This window comes from Brugia malayi (genome assembly GCF_000002995.4).
Source record: "Brugia malayi strain FR3 genome assembly, contig: Bm_v4_Chr4_scaffold_001, whole genome shotgun sequence".
Taxonomy (NCBI): domain Eukaryota; kingdom Metazoa; phylum Nematoda; class Chromadorea; order Rhabditida; family Onchocercidae; genus Brugia; species Brugia malayi.
In genome coordinates, this window is record NW_025062478.1 from 1441485 (window position 1) to 1460715 (window position 19231).

A 19231-nucleotide genomic window follows, 5' to 3' on the forward strand; every position below is an offset into this window, starting at 1 on the left:
AATTATGCAAATAATATTAACTGATTATTTTACAGTCTTTTAAAAGAATTTTATGTGTTTTGCGAATTGCGAATTGTTACATTGTAATAACGATTTGGTATATTTGATAAATTTTAATTTTAATTAACACTTCGTTGTTGCTTTTTTTTTTTTTTTTTTGAAATAAAATCAATAAAATTTAGAGATTCTCTAATAATCTAATACAATTTGTATTATGCAATTAGGAAATGACTTTTAGCAACAACAAAAGTGTTAATCAAAGAAATGAAAAATGAATACATTCTAATTGCTATCCATTCATCAGCAGAATGAAGAATGGCTTTTTGATGCCAAAGAAATTTCGGTCAATTTTTTTTTTTTATTTTTTTATAGATTATTTTTTTCATAGACAATTATAGCATGAGATTGTTGAAATTTAAAAAGTATAAATAACTTGCAACTATATCAATATAGTTCAGATGTGAATAAATAAATATAACAAATTGATTGATAGCAAACAAAAAATTATATCAGATTTTTTTTTTTTTAGAAGAGTCAATGTGCTTCTTTTTAAAATATTAATACTTAAACAGTTAAATTAGTGCGAAAACTGTTTGTGAAAACTTTCGTGGAAGATAAACAAGATGAAACACTACTACAAGTATTTATATTACTTACTTTTATAAATAAAAAAAAAAAGTGTTAAGTTTTTCTGACAAATAATACATCAAAACTTCTTTAAGAAAACGTTCTGATATTTTCTTTTAAAAAAAGAAGGAAAAATCAAGCCATCAGTTATTTCTCAAAAGTTTGTTGATCGTTGAGAAAATTTTTGAGAAGTTAATTGAATTAGAAGTAAAATCAAGTTGGATTTCATCTTCAGGCATAGTGTGACAGCATAAATTCATAAACCAGTGTTAAATTTGTTTTGATTTGAGAGTACAGTACGCTTCGAGTAGTAATGGGAGGCAGGGAGAGAGGAGGGGGTGAAGGAAGGGGGTAGCGATGATGATAATGGCGGTAGGACAGTCCCCAAAAGGGTGACATACTGTACCACCAACTATTATCATTGTGATAATCCAATTTATGAAATCAAGTACTTTAGAATATTAATCCTTTAGAATTCGTTTAATCTTCTTTCAATTATACTTCAGTTTGAAGATATTCATTACCTAACAATGACTACTTGAATTATTATAACCATAGTGAAAATTAGAATATCGTTAACTAGAATTAAATTCTAGATTTTAATTTTTAAATTGATAGACTATAAATTTATTGAAATCAGACTCGTATGGAAATATAAGTTGATGATTATGACAAAGATAATAATATGAAAATACGAAGCGAAGAGAGTGATGATTATAAATTAGTAATAATAAATGTGAAATTTATTGATAATTTTGATGGCAATAGAACTAACAAGAGCATTATACGTCTTTCTTTAGTGTGATTTGAGAGATTAGAAGAGAATTTAATTCTATTTGATCATATAAGTGACATTTGTATGACAATTTTTCCCTTTTACTGAGCCTTCTACAGAAGTGGACATAAGTTACAAAGAGAGTAAATGGATAGAAGTACTTGGATGTGGTATAGTACACCCAAATGTCTTTCAAAATGTTAGGATAGACCATACTAAATATTAACTGTTAATTAATGGATTGAAACCTGTAAATGACTGGTTTGGACAAACACCAGTACGATTATAAAGTAGTGATAAGAAACAGTGATATATTATTATTGTTTGTATTATTCATTGGATTAGAATTTTTCATTGAACAATAAAATGGCATTTTAAATGAGGGAAATTGTTCAGAATAGATCGAAAGAATATAATAGTAAATGAGAATTTCGCAGGACAAAATGGTTTGATATTTGCAAAGATGTATATAATAACTAAGATCAAAGATTGTCAGTAATAGCACAGTAATTATGAAATTTCATAATAAAATATCAAATATTTTTAACTAACCGATAGTTAGATGTTAGATGGATGAAAAAAAAAAAAAAAAAAATGAAAAGAGAAAACTAATTAGATTGTTTGAGAAATGAATGAAATGCAAAATATTTCTCATACAACAAATGGAACAAACAAACAAAAAAGCAAAGAACATGCATGTATAGCAGTAAACTGATTAAAAATGTTTACTTTAAATTCTGAATTAGAATCTCTGAGTGATTGAATCACCAGGTAGATGATTCTCTTTCATGTATTCCGGATATAGATAAAGGATTATTAAATTCTGAATTATTTACATTATTGCGATACCACACACACACACACATACATACACACACATACATATACATACACACACATACACAATAAGTAAGTAAGTAGAGGCATTCTAGCAATAATCAGCCGTAATTTACGAAAACTTTTAAAATTATTATAAAAATTAGATGAAATAATAAAATGCAAATATTGATTAAATGAGTTATGTGATGAAAGATAATAAAAATTGTGGAAATTTGAACTAAGGAAGTGATCAAAACTTCGATTGTTAATCTAATAGCAAGATCAACTATTGATTATTGAACAATTTGAAGAATCATTCAGTGAATTTTTACTGCTTAAAAAGCTTTACATTCTATTCTTAATGAAACTTTTCTAATTTATTTTTCTAAAAAATGAGATAAGATATTCAGAAAAGAAAAGTGGATATTATGTCAGTTAGATGAAATGGAGCAAAATACGAACGGTATAAACGATCGGAACGGTGACGGTGACGGTGACGATGTGGTGGTGATTGCAAGTGTCTGGAAATCAAATGGCACCGGCATGGGAGTGTGGTATCAGTGTGGCTGTGCTGGCGAGACATTGTCACATTGCTGTCATGCTAGAATGGTAGTAGGTACATAGTTGATCTGATGAGGAGAGAAGAGAAGAGGCGAAGAGTGGAGAAAAGAGTTGCAAGGTTGTTACATAATGCAATAGTCAGCCACTCGATGTTGAAAGAGGAACACTTATTGAAAATGTCACATTTGATTAAGGAATAAAAACCGGAAAGAGAAACGGAAAATCAAAGTTCATTTAAAATCAGTTAGCTTTAGATCAGTGAATTAATACATATGAACATTATATTATCATTTGAAATAAATTAATATATTCAATTTTTGATTTTTTTTTTTTTTTTTTTCCTAGCAAATATCATTTTGAAATGCTTAGGAATTTAAGCGCGTTGAAACTAGCTGAGCTGATATAGTAAACTTCTCACCAAATGTGTTCATTTGCCATGATGACAACAATGCAGCAACGTTCCGTGACATCCTGTACCTGTCAATAATACTACTATCTGTCTCGCATACTTCATTAACTTGTTAGAATATGAGCTGCTTTATAGCAGTTCGAGCTATCATTGAAAAATGAAAAGTTTTATTTAAAAAAAAAAAAGGCAGGTTGATTAGAAGGTATAACCGAATAACCTTTAAACTAATTACATCAAATTTTTGCATGGTAAATTTCAGACAGACTTGTGATCACTGAAACCGGATCAATTATTTCTTCAATTCTGTTAATTATAGTTAATGGCAAACAGTAGCATAGGATCATATAACATCGAAGTGATAATTAATAATATCCTTTACAGTTTTCCGAAGTTGACATATTTGATTAGCACACGGTTGCTGCTAAAGTTTGAAATGTTCAGTAATCACATTTTGAATATTTTTGTTAAAGAAAAATTTCTGAATGTATTTGAAATTAAGCTTACTACTACTTTATATACATATATAAATAAAATTGTATGTTATATGCATATAAATAATGTGATTTTTAATTCTATTAATAAAAATCACAAATTTATTAAAACTTTTGATTTGCTGTGTTGTTAAATTTTAACTTAAAATTTTACTTTCCATGTTTGTTTTTTATTATTATTTGTAGTTAAATGCATTCATTTTAATATAATTCAATAATCCATAATGAGACAAAAAAAAAATTGCTAATATCTATGAAAAAAAAAATATGAAAGAGCTTGAAAATAATGAAGAGTTATACTTAAGATGTTAAAGCATATTGTAATTAAAGTTTGTCGTTTCGTTTTTTTTTTTTTTTTTCCAATATCCGCAACAACGTCTCTAAAGTCATTCAACGTTGACTAAACTTTTAATTTCATTTCAATTTCAGTAATTTAATTTTTCTAATATTACATTGCTTTAGCTTTCAAAAAAAAAAAAAGGAAAAAAAAACTTTTTAATCACTTACTTATCATTATTTACTGCATAACAATTATATTTCAAAATAATTAAGAAATACCTGAAAATTACTATCAAATACACAACTGTTCAAATTATTGAAAGCATAGATCCATGTATTTCTAGTTTATTTGTTTGTTTTCCTCTCTCTCTCTCTCAAAAAAAAAAAAAAAAAAGAGAAGTAAAAATTCTTTGTAAATAACAATACTTCGTCAGTGATTGAAATTAATTGAAAATTAACCGTTCGAAAGGACTGATCAATAGAATATATAAATTATTTGAATGAACAGGCAAGGATAATACATCTTTGTAATGGCAGGCAATAATTTTCGAGACTATTTTATAATTTATACTTCGTACTAATTCTGAAACAACGGTCATTAATTTTAACAATGTTCGTATATAATCAATAATACATATTTGTGCTTTCATTAGTAAAAAAAAAAAAGTATAAGACAGCAAGGTAATTAATTAGTAGTAAACAAAACAGCTGTGTTTAATGTTTTTGAACTGATCTAAATTTGAAATCTAAAATGAGAAATGGAAGAGGAAAAAAAAAAAAAAAAGAAAAATTAGCACAAATGCAAAATAAACATTACTTTCTTCACACTTTTTTTTTTTTTTTTCTAAAGCAATGATCAGAATTTAAAATGATAGAAACGAAAATACATTAATGCTTGAAAAAAAAAAAAGAAATTCTATTAAGTATTGAGAAAAATGAAGAAAATAGTGATGTAGAATGGGATTAATAACAAAATGGCATGAGTGACAGAGAAATGAGGAATGCTTTCTGTCTACTCGTCACCAATAACTGATGACAATGTGACAATTGTGTTCGTTGACACAATATTGAATGTCCCCATATTGGCATACTTCATTCTAATATAATTTGACAAATGAAACAGATGAACATATAATTGATTGCTAGTCAGATTGATAACAAATCGACTGAATCAAATCAAAATTACTTTTTTTTTTTTGCCTTTTTTCCCGCTTTACTCTAATATTTGACAGAAAAATTTGTTTTGCAAATTGAATTACTTAAAAATTATTCGAATGTCTATTTGCAAAAGTAATTAGTATTGTTAGCTAATAATATGGTACTAATTGAAATATTAGCATAATAAAAGCTTTTAATTATTGATCGGAATAACAATAAAAGTCTAATGCTAATATTTGATATCAATAGTTGTGCTTATGCTTACCGTTGGTCAAAAAGTAATCTTAGTTAATTTCTAAAACAGAGATTAATGATGGTGGGAAAAATTAACAGAGAGAGAGAGAGAGAGAGAGGGAGAGAGAGGGAAATACTCTTAGTACTTCCATTTATCTTTAACTTTAACATTTAAGGATCAATCACTGATGATTACTGCTACTATTTCTAATCTGAAACAATTGCCTATTTATCATTTTGTGGTTTTTTCAAATAAATTTACTTTTCACTCTCTCTCTCTCTCTCTCCCTCTCTCTCGTAATTTTTCCCATCTCTCAGAAATAAATGAACAAACTATCATCATCCATCATTTCTGCACATCACAACATACCACATACCGTTTCTTTTAATTTTCATCCAAAGATTTTTCACTTATTGAATTTATCGTTTTAGCATTTATGACTGAAACACTAATTGAAATTTGATAGCAACAAATAGTTTTTAATTTAAATAAATATAGAAATACTAAATTATGTTAAGGTGACGAAGAAATTTCAGATTTTACTAACAAATAAAAATGATTTAATTAGATTTGATAAAAAAACTTTTTACAAAAAACCATGCATTGCTTTTATTTCAATTTATTTTCAATTCATAAATAACACAATTTTTCACTCCTTAATATCAAAAAATATACCCTATATAAATATATTTTTTTTTTCTGAGACTTCAATTTAAAACTTCAAACTTTAGTCTATGTTTCATGATTCAGAGCAGTGCAGAAATACTAATTTCAGAATTTAAAGAAACCATGGATCATGAAAACGGAGGCAGAAAAAGGAATTAGAAAATGAAATTTTAAAAATTTATGAGAATAATAATTTTGAATTTGTGTAGCTCAAGCAGAAAATCATTTTTTTTTCGATTAAAATTTGATGAATAATAACAAAATCTTTTATCATGAAAGAAAGTTTATTTTTTTTTTCTTTAATCGGTTTGTTTTGTCCAAAAAAATCTTTAATAATAAATGATAAATTTTTGAGAAATAGTATTTGTACAGTTGACTGCAAAAAAAAAAAAAAAAAAAAAAAATGGCAAGCAAAAATTTGAAAAAACGAAAAAAAAAAAAAAAAAAACAACCGGATGTTTTGTTATAAGGGAAAATGTTATTATATTTTAAACAACAATCCTTATGCTTTTTTCTTTTTTTACGTAGTTCACGTATTTACGTAGTCCTTATGCTTTTTTCTTTTTTTACGTAGTTCACGTATTTACGTAGTCCTTATGCTTTTTTCTTTTTTTACGTAGTTCACGTATTTACGTAGTTCACGTATTTATGTAGTTAGTTCAGTGCGTATATTTTGCATTATTCTTTTATTTTTTTTATATAATTAAAAAAATTTTATTTGTCTAATTTAAAAAATGAAACAATAATACTGAAAACGAAAATGATGACATTTAAGTTGATTAAAACAAAGAAAAAATGTATTTTATTTTTGTTGAATAATGTTTCAACTATTATTGCATGTCATATTTTAAATATTTAAATCAGGATATCATGTAAGGTAATGATTCTGTAAACACTTTTACAGTTAACTCTTATCAGTGTTATCAGTGTTGGCGGAACAGTTAATGTACACATATTTTTTAGTAATTTAGATACTTTGTCAATTTTGTATGCAGTTAAAATTATCATTTAGAACATTGAAATCATCAAGTATCAGTTCATATTTGTGTTTTTTTTCTTTTTGAATTACCTACGTAAAACACGTTTTTTTTTGAATTACCCACGTGAAACACGTATTTTTTTGAATTACTCACATAAAACACGTATGTACATATTTGTTCAATTAAAGATTGATTTATTTAAACGAGGAGAAATACCATCTGTACTTGATATTACAGAAAGACATAAAATTTATTTTCAATTTGTTAATTACGTAAACACAGGAGTAATTACTTGTTGTTGTTGTTGTTGTCTTGCGCAAAAAAAAAAAAAAAATAAAAAATAAATAAATAAAGTAGTCAAAATGGCTGCAATCGATCTTCAGCACTATTCCACTCAATGCAAAATGACCAGAGACAGAAATTGCGGAGACATATTTGATGTATGCCATACGTTTTGGTTTGTTACTCACTCATACTATGAAATTCATTGTGACATTTTCCTGTCAATCTCAAAAAAAAGAACTATTTGTGCATAGAATATGCAACGCTTAAATTTCTTGTCTATCCGTTCTGAATTCATTTCCTAAAGTTTTATATAAAATGAAATATCGAATGAAATGATGAGAGTTAGACTGAAGAAGAGTGAAATTTAAAATTTTTTGTGAAGTATATATAGGGTTGATAGTCTTTGAACAATTTCATTACCGCCGTGAGAGAGAGAGAGAGAGAGAAAAAAAAGAAAAGGAGAAAAAAAAGGAACGAACGGATGGAGAAGAGAGAGTGAAAGGAGTGGACAGTTGGTACCAGCTGGTGCAGGGAGGACCCCCTTAGCAACCATGCCATCATTATTTATGCATATGTATGTAATATTTGTGGTGTACACTGCGGGAATTGAAGCATCTGAGGGGACACAAATGACAGGTCGCAATAGGGCGGGTATCTTTCATACCTTTCAGTCTCTTTTTTTTTTGATTTGTTAAAATTATTTACAAACAGCAGTAATAACAAAACGAATATGCGTTCATTATCATAAAATGTTTGCTATAAATGTGTTACGAAATGCAGATAGTCTGATAATATCGTCTGATAACATAACCTATAGATAAATGATAAACAAGATGACAGTGTGTGACAGCTAACTGTTTCACTGCAGGATGACAGTGCTTCCATCGTGACCTCTCACTATTTGTGGTTAAAATTTTCTCTCTCTTAACAATTAAGTTCAAAGAATATTACTTTCTGACATTTATACAATGATAAAATCATCATTGTTAATTAATATTTATGCAGAAATAATCTAAATTTTTCTTATTTATGAGCACTCTAAAAATGATCCTATAATCCTGTATTGAATTAATAAAATTTTAAATTTAACTTAATATTCCATTAAATAGAACACTTCATTCAATACATTGTCTGAAATTAATTTATGCATAGTATAGCTTTCCCGTTTTTGAACAATGTCCTTTTGTTATACCTGGCATTATTCAAAAAAAAAAAATTTTCATTTTCCATTTTACAATTCTTTTTTTTTTTTTTACTTTTACAATAAATTTGATTGTGAAATTATGCTTAATTTGTTTTAAAGAGCATTTTAGTCTCGCGTAGACAAAAAAAAAATAAATCCCTGAGGATGGGCTAAATAAATAAGTAATGAATTATATTTTGAATAGAATTGAAAAAAATTTATACTAAGAAAGAAAGGTAAAAAGAGAAAAAAATCAATTGTCCAATTAATAATCCAATTAATAAACCAATTAATTAATTTATTAAGATACTGACCGGATTTATCGGATGCTACTCTAACTGTAAATAAAAAGGATACGTCTCCAAGAGTGACAATTAAAAAACAATCTTTCACCAAAAGAGTCTTTCAACAAAGGTACAAATTCTGAAATATGGTATTACTACAGACTCATTGTACTTGTCTGGCTGGATCTAAAACCTGATCGCATCCTGATCCTATAAATGCGATCTATTATTTATTAATAGCTATTAAAAAATAACCTGGACATATAATCTCCATTACAACCCTTCTATCAAGATTCCATTACAATTCAAACACCTGCAAATCTTCTTCAACTCACAAAATGGAACAAAAAGTAAAAATTATTAAACAAATTTTAAGTGAAATTACAAAAAATGATTGGAAAATGATGGATTCATGTTGCTACTATCACAGTCTTAGTTTGATGCTTAAAGGCATAAATCAAATTTGAATATTTGGAATGAATAAATCGAGAAATTTTGCAGTCTTCTGTTTCTGATAAGCTTGCAATGCTGCAGTTGTAGCGAATGCATAGCAACTGCTACATTGTTCCTGCAAAATTAGTTTAAAAAAAATTGGAACAATTTATTTAGAATGATTGAAATGCAAACTCAAAGTTAAGATTTCAAACTTTAATATAAGTAATCACTATGTAGTGATATCACCATACTGCATGCATTTTCAGCTAAAAATACACCTAATTGATATGCTGTGATCAAATCATGATTTGTCGTATATAATATTAATTTAATCTCGACTAAAATTTAGATCAATAAAATGTCGCAGTCCACGCATACCGTATTTTTATGTTATCACTTGGATGGTTAATAAATTGTTTTAGCAAATGTTAAACATTTTTCATTATTGACAAATCAAAAAGTATTCTATTATATATCGAAACCTCCTGTACCTCAAACGGATTGATTACAGTTTGGTGTTTTGTTTATGTTTTTTTATGAAATGTACAAAACCTCAAAAGTTGAAGAACTATTTTCGTATTCAGAATCAGTGTTAATGAGATTTAAGAAATTTTGGAAGTTACAACTATCTTTAATGAAAATTAAAACTTGCAAAGCAAAACTGTTGATGGATTAAAGGATTAAGCAGCAAGAAGTAATTAAAAGATCATTTCAAAAATTTAAGAAAAAAAAAAGCCTAACTCGGTTTGTCGTTAAAAAATAAGAACACCTAAGCTTACCGTAAATAGAATGTATTGAATTACCAACCAGATTGAGTGCATAAATTTTGATGAGACTAAATTGCCCTTTTGTTTACAGTCTTACTGTTTTCTAAGCTGCCAGTATAAATTTATTTTAATTCAATGGATGAATTTCCATCAACGCTTCCATTTTGATTATTACTAATATTGTTTACGGATATTATTGTTTATAGTAGCGTTTGTTATTGCAGATATTCTCATACAATGAGTATATTTGTTTTTTAGAAATTCATTTCTTAGAAGAATATAGTGAAAATAAAGTCAACAGTGGCACCGTATTTGGTTGATAATCAAGCTGTATCAACAGACTTTCGTTCTTATTTAAGGAGAATGAATGACGGTTCTGCAGTATCTAGAAAACTTAGGCATCGCACTGATGTGGACAATTGCGCAATTGGCGGTATTCGCCTTCCTAGCCGATTTTGCTGTCGCTGGGTGAGTTTTCAATAGATTTTTTCGTCCTCTCTGCAAAATTTATCTTGAAATTAGGCAGTTTCTCTTTAATAATGAATTCATGTTAGCTGAAGTTCTATCCCAATATGAAATCAAAAAATCAAAAGTAATGAATTACCTGGGAATTGCCACTTCTCGACACATAGCATGCATATTCACAAGCAAAAAATGCAGTCGTACTACCTGCATGCATAATCTGCAGTCATCAGAAAACTAGCAAAAAACCAAGGCTTAAACTTATTATGAATAGAACAATTTTCAGCGAAATAGAACAGCTGAAAGAAGTTCTAGGAAAGTTTGACAAAGATTACAAACAGGGCAATATGACGAGACTTGCGTCCGATTTCAGAAGTGCATTGAAGGAATATGGCGATGGTTTCGTTTTCCTTTTTATTTCACTTCAAATTTTAACCTTTTGAATGAAGGAAACCACTTAAATTAATTTTCATCTGAATTTATTGTAGCAGGAAAGTTAGATTTAAAAATTAAGAATTGTCATATTTTCAGGACAACAAGGGTGAGCATGATTCTATTTCACTGAGTACCATATGATTTCTATTGCAGAATTCTGATGGCACTGACTGAATAAAGCATTTGAAGCTTATAACATAATTTGGCTTACCTTCAACACTTCTGGTTGCATTTTTCTTTTTAAGGGTGGCTAATAAAGCACAAAGGCACAGAATCTGAAAATTAATGAAATAAAAAGACGAATAGTTCAATTCATAAATTCTTCTAATCCCGCAGGAAATTGAAAACAGATTGCATAGTTTTCTTTGGAGCTATCTTACTAAAATATATTAAACTATCTAACTTAAATTAAAATAGGTAGAGATTTTTTTTACTCACAAATATTCTTGCAAATGGACTTCATCCATAATATACTGTGAATTTCAACAGGGAATCGACCGTTGTGCAAGAATTCTTGAAAAAAATGGAGAGCAATGGCGAGCAACGAGCAATGGAAAAATTAGAAACCGAATGGAAAGATTATGTAACCGCTCTCGGTACAGTTTTCCATCATTGATACTTCAGTATTTCAGAAAAGTAACTCTGTTCTGTGTGCATTTTCATTTCAGTTTTAAATTTTTCTTTTGTAGAACTAAAATTTTAGACGAAAGAGCAAAATTACTGTGAAATAATTCTTGCAATTTGCAGGAAAACATTACGATCAAAAGGAAACCAATTTTAGAATGGCAATATTTGAAAGCAACGAATTAATGACGGAAAAGATAAATAAAAAATATGAACAAGGCTTAGTTTCTTATACAACGGCCCTCAATGACTTGGCTGATTTGGTAAGTAAAGTGAAATGGATTTTGAAAAAGAAAAAATGTGAAATGGGATAGCGATATATGATTTTGATCTTTTTAAATAGGAATTGTTGATTTTGACTCCTTCTTTTCTTTTTGATTCAATTTTAGACCGATGAAGAATTTATGGTCAGGAATGGACTTCGACTGCCCAATCAAACTGATCTTCGTGGGAAGAGACAGACTTCTGAATTTTATAGGTATGATAAAAGGGAGCAACTGCCAGATCAAGTTGACTGGAGAACGAAAGGCGCTGTAACACCCGTTAGAAATCAGGTAGGACCTACATGTAGCTTCTTGTTCGCAATTTTATGTTGATTTAATTTCAACCGCAACATAACCAGATTTAACAAGTAATATAGATCGTCGAGTCGGAGTTCTTTAGCGATCGAGAATATAGTAGCTGTGCGACATGATCTTGCAAGAAGTTGCTAAAGTTTTCATGACTGATCATAGCATATCAGTGGGATGCTTGATCTGAAAATGAATGCAATGCAGCACTGATCGCAACACTGATTGTTTGCCTTGAAATTTGGTCGATTTGCATTTGAATCGTCCTAAATAGATGGATTAATTTTTAGAGGCTGATGGACTGATAAAAAAGTGACATCTAATGAAAACTGATTTTGCAGGGACAGTGCGGTAGTTGCTATGCATTCGCTACAGCTGCAGCATTGGAAGCTTATCATAAGCAGATGACTGGAAGACTTCTTGATTTATCCCCTCAAAACATTGTTGACTGCACGTGGGACCTCGGTAACAAGGGTTGTAACGGAGGCTATATGCCCACGGTTATTATCTAACCTTCCTTTATAAATCATTATTAATTTTATGAATCTGCAAGTTCTGCTTTTTGTTCCATTTTATGAGCTTAAGAGGATTTTCAGGCATTCGAATACGCAGCGAGAAATGCAATTGCAGCGGAATCGAAATATCCGTATGTTGAAACTGAACAAAGATGCAAATGGCAACAAAGCATCGCTGTTGCCAAGGATAATGGTTTCAACCAAATACCGCCGGGTGACGAATTAGCACTTAAGCATGCCGTAGCCAAACGTGGACCTGTCGTTGTTGGAATTTCCGCATCGAAACGCTCGTTCAGATTTTATAAAGACGGTATATTATAATTTGTATGTCATCACAAGTTAGAGAATAGTTGATATCATCATTATTCGACTATCGCTATAATAGTGTTGATGTAACCATATTTGTTCTTATCTCTGTTTCATATTTCCATTCCTCAGTATCTGATATTTCAGGTGTTTACTCTGAAGGAAACTGTGGTCGTCCTGACCACGCAGTACTGGTGGTTGGTTACGGAACGCATCAGTCTTATGGGGATTACTGGATTGTTAAGAACAGGTTTGCCGCAATTCATCTGCTGAACTGTTATAGAAGGGTTGATCATTTTATTATGGTTTCTTTAAAAAATTTCATTTGAAATGAATTAAGATGGAATGGACATCAGTTTATTGCTCTACACTAATGCTAGTACCAATTGAAATTTTTTCAGTTGGGGTACCGATTGGGGAAAAGATGGATATGTTTATATGGCACGAAACAGAGGGAATATGTGCGATATCGCCTCTATGGCTTCATTTCCCGTTTAATACTAATTAAATTTGATATTGGAAGATATTTGTTACACTAAGGTTTAACTTATGATACATGTGTTGGGGATGTTAATTATAGCTTAATAAATTTTGAATATGCCAATATGCGACTATGAAACGAGAAATTCAATTGTTTAATATTGGCCAAAAAATTATTTTATCAAATAACGGTGAAAATGAATGAATTATAGTTATTATTGAATAGTTGAGTCTACGCATTTCGAAGTGAAAGCTATTCAGACTTAGGAATGAATTACATTAATGAATTTTGCATATTTTATTTCAGAGTTTTGATCATCCAACTATATTAATTGCTTTTTAAAAAGCGCAGATGAGATGGATTCATCACTAGGATATAGCTAGCTTGAAACATAAGTTTTCCTAGAAGTAATGGCATATATCTATGTGTTCCGACATGAAACAAAATAATAATTTCTTATATGAAGTAAATATATTTGATAAAATAAAAGGAAAAGAATAAAAAAAAAGTACGACAGAATGTTCAGAATTGTTAGATTGATTTTGGGAAAGCATTGGTCTAACAGAGCGGAATATTTGATGATAGTTAATTTTACTTTTTTTTTTTTCTTGTTTTCTTTTTTGGAAAAGGTTTGTTTCTTTTTGGACATTATAGAACAATTATGATTTATCAATAAATGAATTAATCACACTGAGAGGATTCGTTTGAATGTACACAGTAGCAGTATAGAAAACACTGGAATACTTACAGAATAATTGGCAAGTAAAATTAGAAGTAATTGTTAACTTCGAAGAGGAAAGAGGACAAATGAATGAGTGCACGAGAATTAGTCAAATTGCAGCATACTTTTAAATAATCAAATGACTCATAGATAAATTGAATTTAATTATATGCAATGGCTTATTAACAGTGCGTAAAGAGCTGTCAATAATGAATGATCTTTATTCTTTATTTAATAAAATTTGATGGAATTTTAATATCATGTAAATTGCATATAGAAGTGATTGCTAAATTGAAAAAAACTCTACGATATTTTAACAATGCAAGTGGAATTGATTTAAAAATGAGGAAAAAGAAAGCCAATTGAGTTAAAAGTTTACAACTTTTTAATTATAAAATATTGTAAGAGTTTTGCTAATTTGACATATAAGCAACAAAATATTATAAATCATCTCACATATAAAGAATTGAGATTATCTAACAGTAATAGATTTTTACTTATTGTAATCATGCGATTCACCGTAAGTTAATGTAAAGATCTAAAATCTTTTTCAATTCAGTTTTTTTTTTTTTTTTTTTTTTGCAAAAAGTATGAAATAGAATATTTACTTTATGCATTTCTTCCTTATTATCATATTGTATAAATGGAGTATTATACAAAATCATACAAAGCCAGAAAAGCTATTAGCAACATTGAGGAATTATGGAATTTACGAGAACAACAAGAATATACTTAATCTTTTCCCGATATTACTGATCAAATAAATATCAAAGAACCTGGAATTAGTGATAGTATTTTTTTTTTTTTTATCATGATTATCAGAGTGTGTCCTTTTCATTTATTTTTAAAATAATTTTAGATAAAACATAACTGTTATCTGATTGAATTAATCTGTTAGGTTTTTGTTTGTTTTCAAATTTTTTTAACTTTATTTAATACATAATATCAATTGTTACAAGAATGTTTTCCTTTCGAAGGTAGCGTTATAATTTGAAAATTGAAAGTGATGCACTCCTCTGTTTTAGTACTAATTATTTCTCTGAGTTCTATCTGCGAGGGATTTTTTCTATTTTTGCTCTTCTTTGTTCCAATCCTCATTAAACAAGGCTATTTAATTGGTTATTCTAAATTATCCAAATCATTTTCTTCATCTAAATTGTAAGAGAAATCGCTGAATATTGAGGTGATTAGTTCATATGAGACAAACCTAGTTTAATAATTCAATAATCTCTGTAAGTTCGATCAGTCTGCAAGCGACAAACAATACTATATGACATTGAAAAATTATTTTGAGTGAATTACTCTCTTCAAAACTTGCAAAATAAAACATTTGTTGCTGGTGAGTGGAACGATTAATATTGCAACCAGTAAAAGTAATAAAAATAATACATCTCAAATATTTGAAAAAAATATTCGAACTATAGGATCAGAGATTTGTTGTTGAAAAAGAAGCTGCCTAGCTTGCCATAAATGGAATATTTTCAAACTGGACTGTCTGTATAAGTTTCGGTTAGATCAAAAAATTGAATTGTCCGTTTGTTTTGCAGTCTTACTGTTTTCTAAGCTGTCAGTATAAATTTTTATTAATTCAATGAATAATTTTCCATCAACGCTTCCATTTTGATTATTACTGAACGGATATCATTGTTTGCAGTAGTATTTGTTTCTGTCCATTTGGTTTTCAGAAATTCATTTCTCAGAAGGAAATTCCTTTCAAAATATAGTCAACAGTGACACCGTATTTGGTTGATAATCAAGCTGTATCAACAGACTTTCGTTCTTATTTAAGGAGAATGAATGACGGTTCTGCAGTATCTAGAAAACTTAGGCATCGCACTGATGTGGACAATTGCGCAATTGGCGGTATTCGCCTTCCTAGCCGATTTTGCTGTCGCTGGGTGAGTTTTCAACAGATTTTTTCGTCCTCTCTGCAAAATTTATCTTGAAATTAGGCAGTTTCTATTGCATGCTGAATTTATGTTAGTGAAGTTTAATCGCAATATAGGAAATTATAGAAATTAACAGCCACAAATTACCTGAGAATTGCCACTTCTCGAGACAGAGCATGCATATTCACAAGCAAAAAATGCAGTCGTAACATCTGCATGCACGATCTGCAGTCATCAGAAAACCAACAAAAAACCAAGGCTTAAACTTATTATGAATAGAACAATTTTCAGCGAAATAGAACAGCTGAAAGAAGTTCTAGGAAAGTTTGACAAAGATTACAAACAGGGCAATATGACGAGACTTGCGTCCGATTTCAGAAGTGCATTGAAGGAATATGGCGATGGTTTCGTTTTCCTTCTTATTTCACTTCAAATTTTAACCTTTTGAATGAAGGAAACCACTTAAATTAATTTTCATCTGAATTTATTGTAGCAGAAAAGTTAGATTTAAAAATTAAGAATTGTCATATTTTCAGGACAACAAGGGTGAGCACGATTCTATTTCACTGAGTACCATATGATTTCTATTGCAGAATTCTGATGGCACTGACTGAATAAAGCATTTGAAGCTTATAACATAATTTGGCTTACCTTCAACACTTCTGGTTGCATTTTTCTTTCTAAGGGTGGCTAATAAAGCACAAAGGCACAGAATCTGAAAATTAATGAAATAAAAAGACGAATAGTTCAATTCATAAATTCTTCTAATCCCGCAGGAAATTGAAAACAGATTGCATAGTTTTCTTTGGAGCTATCTTACTAAAATATATTAAACTATCTAACTTAAATTAAAATAGTAGAGATTTTTTTTACTCTCAAATATTCTTGCAAATGGACTTCATCCATAATATACTGTAAATTTCAACAGGGAATCGACCGTTGTGCAAGAATTCTTGAAAAAAATGGAGGACAATGGCGAGCAACGAGCAATGGAAAAATTAGAAACCGAATGGAAAGATTATGTAACCGCTCTCGGTACAGTTTTCCATCATTGATACTTCAGTATTTCAGAAAAGTAACTCTGTTCTGTGTGCATTTTCATTTCAGTTTTAAATTTTTCTTTTGTAGAACTAAAATTTTAGACGAAAGAGCAAAATTACTGTGAAATAATTCTTGCAATTTGCAGGAAAACATTACGATCAAAAGGAAACCAATTTTAGAATGGCAATATTTGAAAGCAACGAATTAATGACGGAAAAGATAAATAAAAAATATGAACAAGGCTTAGTTTCTTATACAACGTCCCTCAATGACTTGGCTGATTTGGTAAGTAAAGTGAAATGGATTTTGAAAAAGAAAAAATGTGAAATGGGATAGCAATATTTGATTTTGATCTTTTTAAATAGGAATTGTTGATTTTGACTCCTTCGTTTTGATTCAATTCTAGACCGATGAAGAATTTATGGTGATGAATGGACTTCGACTGCCCAATCAAACTGATCTTCGTGGGAAAAGGCAGGCTAATAGGTTTTATAGGTATGACCCAAGGGAACGGCTGCCAGATCTAGTTGATTGGAGAACGAAAGGCGCCGTTACACCCGTCAGAAATCAAGTAGGACTTATATGACTTATAAGATGTAATTTGTGACTTCTTGTCCGTAATTTTATGTTGATTTGATTTCACTTGTTATGTAACCAAATTCTAACATGGATCGATTTGGACTTCTTCAACGATCAAGAACTTGGCGACTATTAGCGCGTGCCACAACATGATCATGACCTCAAGAAGTGGAATATTGAAGGGAGCTTGCTAAAGTTTTTCAAACGAATCATGATTGATCGCAACATATCGATTGGGAGTGTCTAGGCTGAAAATGCATGTAATACGGCGGTATCGCTGCATATTGATTGCACTGAAGTTTGAAATTGAAGTTTGATTAGTTTGCATTTGAATGGTTCTAAATAGATGGTTTAATTTTTTGAACTAATTTTGCAGGGACAGTGCGGTAGTTGTTATGCATTCGCTACAGCTGCAGCATTGGAAGCTTATCATAAGCAGAGGACTGGAAGACTTCTTGATTTATCCCCTCAAAATATTGTTGACTGCACACAGAACTATGGTTGTGGTGGTGGCTTCATGGTTCCGGTCATTTTTTGATTTTTTCTGGATGTCTGCTGAAGATTTATTCATTATTTATTAGTTTTTGCTTTTTATTCTACTTCATAGGCTTAAGAGAATTTTCAGGTGTTCCAATATGCATCAAGATATGGAATTGCAATGGAATCGAGATATCCGTACGTTGGAGTTCAGCAAAGATGCAGGTGGCAACAAAATATTGCTGTTGCTAGGGATAATGGTTTTAATGAAATACCGCCGGGTGACGAATTAGCACTTAAACATGCCGTAGCCAAACATGGACCCGTTGTTGTTGGAATTTCCGGATCTAAGCGTTCTTTTAGATTTTATAAAAATGGTATATTATATATTTATATGTCGTTACAAGTTAAAGAATAATTAAGCAGTTATTTATAATAATTGTATTCATCATTATTCAACTATCGGTATAACAGTGTTGATATAACAATGTTTATTTAATTATATTCCATTTTCCTATTCTTCGACATCTGATATTATAGGTGTTTATTCTGAAAGAAACTGCGGTCAACTTGATCACGCAGTACTGGTGGTTGGTTACGGAACGGATCGCTCATATGGGGATTACTGGATTGTTAAAAACAGGTTTGCCTCAATTCATCTGCTAAACTGTTATCGATGGTTGAATTTTATTATGATCTCTTTAAAAATTTTCATTTGAAATGAGCAACAGTTCACTGCTTTGAACTAACATTAATGCTAATTGAAATTGTTTAAGTTGGGGTGCCGAATGGGGAAAAGATGGATATATTTATATGGCACGAAACAGAGGGAATATGTGCCATATCGCTTCTATGGCTTCATTTCCTATTTAAGACTAATTAAATTTGATTTAGTATTTATTTGTTGCACCAAGTTTTGACTTGTGATACATGCGCTAGGAATGCTTAATAAATTTTTGTTGTGTGAATATGTGACATAAAAAAGAAGAAAAATGGATGTTTATTTCAGCCAGAAAATTTTTTTGTTAGATAAAAGTGATATTTCTTGTCGGATTTTTTTTTTTATGCTATACCAATCGGCATGCTATATTAAAATCTATCTTCATTGAACCAGGCCATTTAACAGGTTGTTTTAAGTTATTTCCTAGAAGTGATTAGTTGATTATTATTATAAAAGA

General features: G+C 29.7%; 3 protein-coding genes across 3 annotated transcripts; all 3 read left to right on the forward strand.

The window, feature by feature from the left end:
* Positions 1-2665: 2665 nt before the first annotated feature.
* On the forward strand, positions 2666-2845 carry Bm9734 (Uncharacterized protein; the record flags this gene model as incomplete). The annotated part of the gene is made up of 1 exon (XM_001893355.1): positions 2666-2845. The coding sequence occupies one exon, from the start codon at positions 2666-2668 to the stop codon at positions 2843-2845; it is 180 nt and encodes a 59-aa protein (XP_001893390.1).
* A 7518-nt stretch (positions 2846-10363) lies between these two features.
* Bm7681 (Uncharacterized protein) lies at positions 10364-13363 on the forward strand (the record flags this gene model as incomplete). The annotated part of the gene is made up of 10 exons (XM_043081288.1): positions 10364-10422; positions 10703-10815; positions 10948-10957; positions 11341-11447; positions 11599-11738; positions 11865-12029; positions 12392-12544; positions 12641-12869; positions 13013-13115; positions 13267-13363. 10 exons carry the CDS (start codon positions 10364-10366, stop codon positions 13361-13363), a joined length of 1176 nt encoding a protein of 391 aa, XP_042937222.1.
* Positions 13364-15906: 2543 nt separating this feature from the next.
* Positions 15907-18926, forward strand: Bm7675 (Cathepsin L-like precursor, putative; the record flags this gene model as incomplete). Its single annotated transcript, XM_043081289.1, has 10 exons — positions 15907-15965; positions 16248-16360; positions 16493-16502; positions 16885-16991; positions 17143-17282; positions 17404-17568; positions 17953-18102; positions 18202-18430; positions 18594-18696; positions 18830-18926. 10 exons carry the CDS (start codon positions 15907-15909, stop codon positions 18924-18926), a joined length of 1173 nt encoding a protein of 390 aa, XP_042937223.1.
* Positions 18927-19231: the final 305 nt, after the last annotated feature.